Raw genomic sequence first — 8,517 nt, forward strand, 5'->3', positions numbered from 1 at the left:
CTCCCTCCCTCTCCTCTCTCTCTCTGTCATACACACACACACACACACTTCCCACACATGCACACTCACTATAAACTCATTATTTTTAAGCTTGATTCTGAACACTAGTATTAAATGCTACGTATTTTCGTATTAAATAGTTAATGTTGCTAAGATCTTTTAAGCAGTTTAGCAGTGAAATAAGGCAGATTAGGCATTGTCACCATATCTTCTGTGTCTGTTTTTCTTCAAAAGAACACTGCACTTCACTTTGCTGCAAGGGAAGGCCACGCCAAAGCCGTTGCCCTTCTTCTGAGCCACAATGCTGACATAGTCCTGAACAAGCAGCAGGCCTCCTTTTTGCACCTTGCACTTCACAATAAGAGGAAGGAGGTGGTTCTTACGACCATCAGGAGCAAAAGGTACGCTGTCTTCCTGCCCACTGTCATTAAGTGTTCCCTGGTGTTGGGGATGATTCTAAGTGTGAGAGAAAAGGAAAGAAAAGAAATGAGTTTCAGTCATTAATCAAAATTTAAACTATCAGTTGTTCACATCACTTTTCAAAAAGTTTTTATTTTTACCTTTTTTTTTTGAGACAAGGTCTAGCTCTGTCGTGTGCAGGCTGGAGTGCAGTGGTGTGATCTCTGCTCACTGCAACCTCCACCTCCCGGGCTTCAGCAATTCTCATGTCTCAGCCTCCCAAGTAGCTGAGCCACCATGCCCAGCTAATTTTTGTATTTTTAGTTGAGATGGGGTTTCCCCAGGTTAGTCAGGCTGGTCTTGAACTCCTGAGCTCAAGTTATTTTCCCACCTCGGCCTCCCAAAGTGCTGGCATTACAGACATGAGCCACTGTGCCCGGTCCTTTTTATTTTTAATTAGTGTGGGCAAATAGTAGGTGTGTATATTTATCAGGTACATGAGATGTTTTGATGCAGGCATGAAATGCATAATAATTACATCATGGAGAATGGTGTCTATCCCCTCAAGCATTTATCCTTTGTATTACAAACAATCTAATTACGGTCCTTTATTTATTTTTAAATGTCGACCTAAATTTATAAATAAATTTTTTTTATTTATAAAAAATAAACTCTCTGATCTTCAGTTTATATTTCTTTTCTTTTTTTTTTTTTTTTTTTTTTTTTTTTTTTTTTTTTTTTAGATGAGGTTTCACCATATTGGTCAGGCTGGTCTCAAACTCCTGACCTGAGGTTATCCACTTGCCTCGGCCTCCCAAAATGCTGGGATTGCAGGCATGAGCTACCTTGCCCAGCCCAGTTTATATTTCTTAAAAAAATAAAATATGAGTACATAAAACCAAGCTTCACAGTACTCTTGTCAGACTCCAGGGGTTCAGGCATGTGTAGTGTCTGGAACCATGTCATTGTCAAGCAAACTTTGCACTGCCCTCCCTGAACTTGCCTGACACATGCCAATAGAAACCCTAAAACTGGATGCTGGTCAAAATATTCCCCAAGGTAAATCCAGGTAGTTATCAGTGTCCTATAATGGGATGTCTCTTAACACGTAATCTTTATGGTTTCTAAACCATACTCCAAGGAATTTTAATGATGAAGTTAGAGGATAGTTTGTCTTGTTTCTCATAATAACTTTATAATATTACTTTCTATAATAATCACAGATAGATACGCACAAGGGCCCAGTGTCACCTAGTTGTGGACACAGAGTGAACAATCTCATATTCAAGGCAGATCAAGTCTGTGTTTTTGAGCATGAGCAGTCTAAAAACATCTCCTACTGATCATCCCTTGAAAGCACATTTCAATGAAAGTGTTCAACCCAAACTTTTCTTTTGATAATGTAGAGATACTAGATGGATTTTATTGATAGAGTATAACAGAAAATTAGGATCTAGAAGGTGAATGGGATCTTCTTTGCCTCCTGCCATAGATTTAGTTCCTCTTTGGTATGGTAAGCACCTTCTTACCCTGTTCAATTGGATGGTGATGAAGAAAATGTGCAAAATTGGAATGTTCTGGCAGAGGCTATGTGTGTCAATGCACTTTACAGGTGTTAATTTGTACTTTAACTCAATATACCATGTACACATGTATTAGTTATTAAATTTGGGCCCAGTATTTACACTGATGGTGTAGGTATGTGAATGTGGAATCTCTGCCCAATGTGGTCAGCTCTATAAGTACTTACCATTTCATGACTTCAGGAGAAAAAGAAGATATAGTCCCAGCTTCTTTGAATGGCATTTAGATAAAGAGACAGAACAATGATTATAACAGCCAATCCTGAAATTTGCCCACATTCCTAATGTCCAATAATGGACAAGAATCCATTTTACTGGGTTGATCTTGATTTCCATGTTGGTTCCATTGAAACCAAGGGTAAGCATTGCAGTTCATGAATAAGCTTAAGTTTAGGTGTCTCCTAAAGAAATAATCTTGAGTTTTAGCTGTTGTACAGAACAGAAGGATGACCTGTGCTTATCTTACTTATTTATTTTTTACAGATGGGATGAATGTCTTAAGGTTTTTAGTCATAATTCTCCAGGCAATAAATGCCCAATTACGGAAATGATAGAATACCTCCCTGAATGCATGAAGGTAAACTCTCTAAAGCAAAATTCTTCCTGGGTTTATGCTTGGCATATATGATATGAGGATTTATTGTTGTAGTCACAACCTAATAATAATAATAATAGTTTCCATCTTTACATAAAGCTTCTCATTTTCCATAGACTATAAGGGAAGTTAGATGATAACTATTTAAGGAAGGCGTTCTTGGATTAAAGAATCCTACTAGTTATCATATGTAATACAGAATAATATGATAAATTTTTTATTTAAACAATCTGCACCTATAACAGTGACTAGGAACTGGTGTTTGCTGGCTGAATAAAATCTTCATATAAGTTTTTTTTTTTTTTTTTTTTTTTTTTTTTTTTTTTTTTTTTTTTTTTTTTTTTTTTTTTTTTTTTTTTTTTTTTTTTTGAGACGCAGTTTCACTCTTGTTATCCAGGCTGGAGTGCAATGGCGCGATCTCGGCTCACCGCAACCTCCGCCTCCTGGGTTCAAGCAATTCTCCTGCCTCAGCCTCCTGAGTAGCTGGGATTACAGGCACGCGCCACCATGCCCAGCTAATTTTTTGTATTTTTAGTAGAGACGGGGTTTCACCATGTTGACCAGGATGGTCTCGATCTCTTGACCTCGTGATCCACCCGCCTCGGCCTCCCAAAGTGCTGGGATTACAGGCTTGAGCCACCGCGCCCGGCCCTTCATATAAGTTTTGCTTGGCATGCATGCTATTGTTGTTTCAAATTTGCATGAATTGCTAATATTTGAAATCAGGATGCTTTCCTGCTTTCCTTAAGGAGGAAAGTCAGCTATACCAGGAGGCAGTAAGATATAGTGACACAGGGAATAGAAGACCAGATTTGGCACCTTTTGGAGGTCCTGGGATTTAATCCTCGTGCTGCCTTTTGCTATGTTGTTTTAGGCAAGTCATTTTACTTCTTTGAGCGTTATTTTCCATTTTCTTTATTTCTAAAATAATGATGCTGATACTGATCTTACAAAGTGATTACAAAAATGGGGGTAAAATATATGAAGTTCTAAGGAGAATGGTTCATACATAATATACCACCTACTGATTTTATACTGCTTATGTGGTTATTAGTACTACTGGCACTTACTGTTTTTATTTATTGAACAAAGACTTATTGTGCACTAAATATTTTGGGCATTTTTTCTTTATGATGCCTAATGAAGATTGGAGCCAGACTAGTACACAAATGGCATACGGAGTAACTTTTAAGTGCCTACATGCATCAAAGGACACATGAATGCTCAGGGTTGAGAACAATCTCAAACGTTCTTATTCTGTAATTACAGTTGTTAAAATTTGTCTTAATGAACAATCAGAGATACATATTTTTATAGAATGTTTCCTACAACAGTATTTCTAACTGTAAAACAATGTTGGAAACATAAACAGTTGAGATTATACCAAAATGTTAATAAGAAGTATCTGTTATGGAATTAGGATTAGTTTTTAATTTTTTCCTTATATGACTATATTTTCTAGATAATTGTCTATAATGACTTTATTATTTTCATATTGTGACTACTTTTCAACAAAATAAATGAACTTACATGTTTTAATTTAGCCTGACATAGTGCATTTGAATTACTTACACAACACTTCTGAAAAGTTCCTCTTGAAATTTCTGCAGCCCTCACCCAAGGCAGCCCATCCTTTATTTTGCTTATGTTGATTACTACAAAGTTTTCAAACCATAAAAACCAGACCTGCCTGTTTCTACCTTGCACAGTACTACTGGCTAGTCTTGTCTTTATTTTTCATGATGCTTTTTTGTGGCCCCCAGTACTGCCATCCAGTCACAAACAGAGACTTCCTTGTAGTTTTCTTAGTCCCTTTGAAACCTGAGACCAGCCAGGGCCCTGTTTATTCCCTTCTGGATATAGTTTGACCCTCTACCCTCAAGTTATGCAGGTGGGGTTCACCAGATACCCCAGGAGGTCCTAGATGCATTGATGGGGCTAAAAGGGGTATTGTGTCCAGTCCTGGTTCCAAGAGAGCAGCCTAAGTGGTATTTCTTTCTCAGGATCATAAATTTGGACCACTGGATTTGGGGTGTCTCGAATTGTTTATGCAGCTCCACAAAAACATTTGTTCCCACACACCATAGGGGTGGCTCTAATGACCCCATAAGTGTTCTTTCCCTGAGTTAAGTATCTAGAGGGTCTTCATCTATTTCTGATTACAACATCGATCCCCCATTATCCTGTGCACCCCTCTCTAAACACACTCTCTCTCCCTGTTGCTTAGCAAATGAGGTATGGAAGCAAGCACATTACTCCAGACTGGGGAAATTTGGAAGATAGAACTTAAACCATAAAAGACTCCATTGTTAGGATGAAACATCTCGATTAGGAACAATAAGTTGTCACTGTAAGGTACTGAACAAAGGAATTAGATTGACTATGCTTTACCCCAACTACTTGGGATCAGAAGTGTTTTGGATTTCAGAATATTTGCATACACACACACACACACACACACACACACTCACATACGTGTGTGTGTGTGTGTGTGTGTGTGTGTGTGTGTGTATATATAGAGAGAGAGAGGTATCATAAGGATGGGATCCCAGGGTAGATACAAAATTCATTTGTGTTTCATATGCTCCTTAAAAGCATAGCCTGAAGGTAATTTTATATAATATTTGTAATAATTTTTATATTACATTTGTAATAATATTTGTACATAAAACAAAGTTTGTATTATTAAGTACTTATGTGTAGAATTTTCCACTTGTGGCAATATGTGAGTGCTCAACACATTTTGGATTTTAGAGTATTTCGATTTCATATTTTCAGATTAGGGTTGCCCGACCCGTAATCTATATATCCTCTAAAAGCCCAGAAAGACATCAAATCTTAGGCACAATTAGTAGAATAGCTCTTGCCCAGATTTTAGTACATGCAATTTTATTCTCAAGCAAGTGTATTTGTCTGAATCACTTGGTATTTCTGGGGCATGCAGAAGTATTTGTAACATTTTGTATTTTAAACTTTGTTTCTGAATGACGTATATTATAATTTATTCTTGAGATGCAAGAAGCCAAGGAAAGGAAATGTGTCTTGTGTGTTATTTTAGAAATAGGGTAAAATCCTTCCTAATATCTAGTTACTGCCCAGCATCTTAGCTAGCTTTTCTGTTTCAAAGGTACTTTTAGATTTCTGCATGTTGCCTTCCACAGAGGACAAGTCCTGCAGAGACTACTATGTAAGTTCATTTTATCATCATCATTTGAAATTTGTTTTGTTATAATTCTTTGAAAAATATTAAAGATATTGTTACTATTGATCTGTAATCTACTGTAAGTATTGGTCTCATTTATCATGTTATTATATTATCTACCTGTGAGAGAATTTTTCCATTTTCTCCTCAGTTTTCCCCTAATATTTTAATAGTTTCTAATGGCATCATTTAGTGTTATTTCTAGTCTTTATATTTCCCTGGGTAGTTCTTCCTTAATAATGAAGATCTAAGAGATCTAAATGATCTTTTGAGAATTACTCTCTTTCCATGCCTATGAGATATAAAGCAATTAAATAACAGTCTTTCAGGATATTTATTTTTAGAAAGAATATTCAATAACTTAATTTCTTTTCTCCACTTGATATAACTCAACTTTGTTCAAATCACTTAATTTTCAGCAGAATTGTAAACTTGTGTATTCGATTTTTCAAGAAGGAATTTTGGGGTTCTATACTTGACTAACTGTACTTTTAAATAAATAAATATATATATATATATATGTCTTCTACAGATCGAGTATAATTTTAAATATCTTCAATGCCCGTTAGAATTCACCAGAAAAACAACACCTACACAGGATATTACTTACGAACCTCTAACAGCCCTCAATGTAAGTTCAATGTTTTCATTATCTAGGTAGTTTCTAGCTTGGTTCTAAAATGTTTTCATACAGTAGTCTAAAACGTTTCAATACTTGATGGATGGAGAGAATTCCAGTTTTATAGTTCTATGTCTATGTCTGCCATGTGACTCAACCTTCTATTTTTTAATAAAGAAAGCAATCTTTTTTTTTTTTTCAATTGCTATAAAGTTCTACACTTCATTTCTAATGGTCACTTAAGGCCTGCTCCAATACAGAATAAAATAAACCATGGACAACACAGGTAACACTTGCCACCTCTATCCACCTACATATTCAAGAGTTTTCTCCAGTGTAAACCACAGGAAAATGCAAGGGGTGATATTTCATAGCCACAGCTTCTAATTTCAGCCAGCTGCTGGGATCCAAGTAAATGCTGACCATTCAGAGGTTCTTAGATCTTAGGTTCCAGAGGAATGACCCAATTTGAAGTAGGCTTTGAACACACAACATTAACTTGAATTTCTCAAGAAACTTTTTTTAAAAAAGCTATTATTTAAAAGATGCTTTTACATTTCTAGTCAATGAAGCAATGAAAATCATGCTTTTGATCCCTTTCAGCCTAAATCAAAGGTCTCAAACTGAAATAACAACAGAGAAAATAGTAACAGATGAGTAACTTAGGCTTCTGGTTAAAAGGACAGTGACTACTAGTTCAACAAATCATTGCCAGGTGGCAATAGCAGCCCACACTTGTGTAAATACTGGCAACAAATTAAAATTGTGTCCATGCAAAACAAAACATATTTAAGGACTGGATTTGCAAATTTTGGTCTAGATTTGTGGTACCTAATATGGGAGGCAGTAGTCACATGTGGCTTCCTAAATTAAAAAGTAGTTAAAATTAAATAAAGTTAAAAATTTATTTTTCAGTCACACTGGCTACATTTTAAGTGCTCAGTAGTCTATCTGGCTTACAGCTCTCATATTACACTGCACATGTAGAAGACATTTTCATCATTGCGGAAAGTTCTATTGCACAACACTGCTCTAGTTCAATGAAGAATTTTCATTCACTTTCAATGAATTCATTTCCCTACATTGAAGCCTTTGGTACAGACCATGGTAGCAGCCATCACCCAAAGTTAAACCTGCAAGTCTTACTGAGTACTTGGAGCATAAAGGATGCAGACTCATGGGGATTTTATGCTCTAAACACTGGTGATGGCAACTGACTCACCTTTGCTGTAAGCACTTCAGCTCTCCTTGAGTATATTTTGCTATTAGTATAGTTCTTAATCGATAACCCAGTGATCTAACAGTAACTGCGCTATAGTTATACTTAGAAAATTTGTTGCATATGTATGTTTTTAAATTATAATTTAAAAATATAGATAATACTTCAATTAGAAAGAAAACGTATCTATTTTTGTTTCTATTATCAGAATAAGAATAGGAGGAAATAAGATCTATGTAGCATATAAAAAGAAATAGACAATATACAATGGGCAAAGTATAATTTAAATAAAATAGGTTCACTTAGATAAATGCAATGCACTAGGTACCAAACCAGCGTGTGATTCTATGATGCCTTAATAGCTTAGGAAACCTTGCTTTAGTTATTTGTAAATGAGTTGAGTGGGGCTCTTCAAGAAGGCAGCTGGCCTGATGAGAAATTATTGTGCACAGAAAATTTGAAAGCCTAGATGGACCAAACAGAGAACATAAGAAATCAGATGCTGAGATTAAGACAAACTGGAGCCAGTGAGAAGCTAATTCATTAACGGTGCATGCAAGAGTAGAGCTACTGTAGAAAGTGTAAAGTCTTATTTATACTTTATTTGGGAGATTTTTAAACTTACAATGTACTTGCATGCCTCAAGGGGTAAGTTTGCTGTATTATTAGTTTAAAAACAGAGTTGCAGACCGGGCGCGGCAGCGCAAGCCTGTAATCCCAGCACTTTGGGAGGCTGAGGTGGGTGTATCACGAGGTCAATAGATCAAGACCATCCTGGTCAACATGGTGAAACCCTGTCTCTACTAAAAATACAAAAAATCAGCTGGGCATGGTGGTGCGTGCCTGTAATCCCAGCTACTCAGGAGGCTGAGGCAGGAGAATTGCCTGAACCCAGGAGGC

The 8,517-nt window shown here is 36.4% G+C and overlaps 1 protein-coding gene across 1 annotated transcript in view; it reads left to right on the plus strand.

Annotated features, from left to right (window-relative positions):
* The window catches only part of TRPA1 (transient receptor potential cation channel subfamily A member 1), a 52,038-nt gene that overhangs the window by 21,473 nt on the left and 22,048 nt on the right, over nucleotides 1-8,517 (plus strand). Inside the window, exons 14-17 of the mRNA XM_017544485.2 lie at nucleotides 235-401; nucleotides 2,466-2,559; nucleotides 5,705-5,764; nucleotides 6,312-6,410. Coding sequence (XP_017399974.1) covers nucleotides 235-401; nucleotides 2,466-2,559; nucleotides 5,705-5,764; nucleotides 6,312-6,410 — 420 coding nt within the window. The remainder of the gene's footprint in view (nucleotides 1-234; nucleotides 402-2,465; nucleotides 2,560-5,704; nucleotides 5,765-6,311; nucleotides 6,411-8,517) is intronic.

Source organism: Cebus imitator, unplaced genomic scaffold (assembly GCF_001604975.1).
Source record: "Cebus imitator isolate Cc_AM_T3 unplaced genomic scaffold, Cebus_imitator-1.0 Scaffold9, whole genome shotgun sequence".
NCBI classification, from domain to species: domain Eukaryota; kingdom Metazoa; phylum Chordata; class Mammalia; order Primates; family Cebidae; genus Cebus; species Cebus imitator.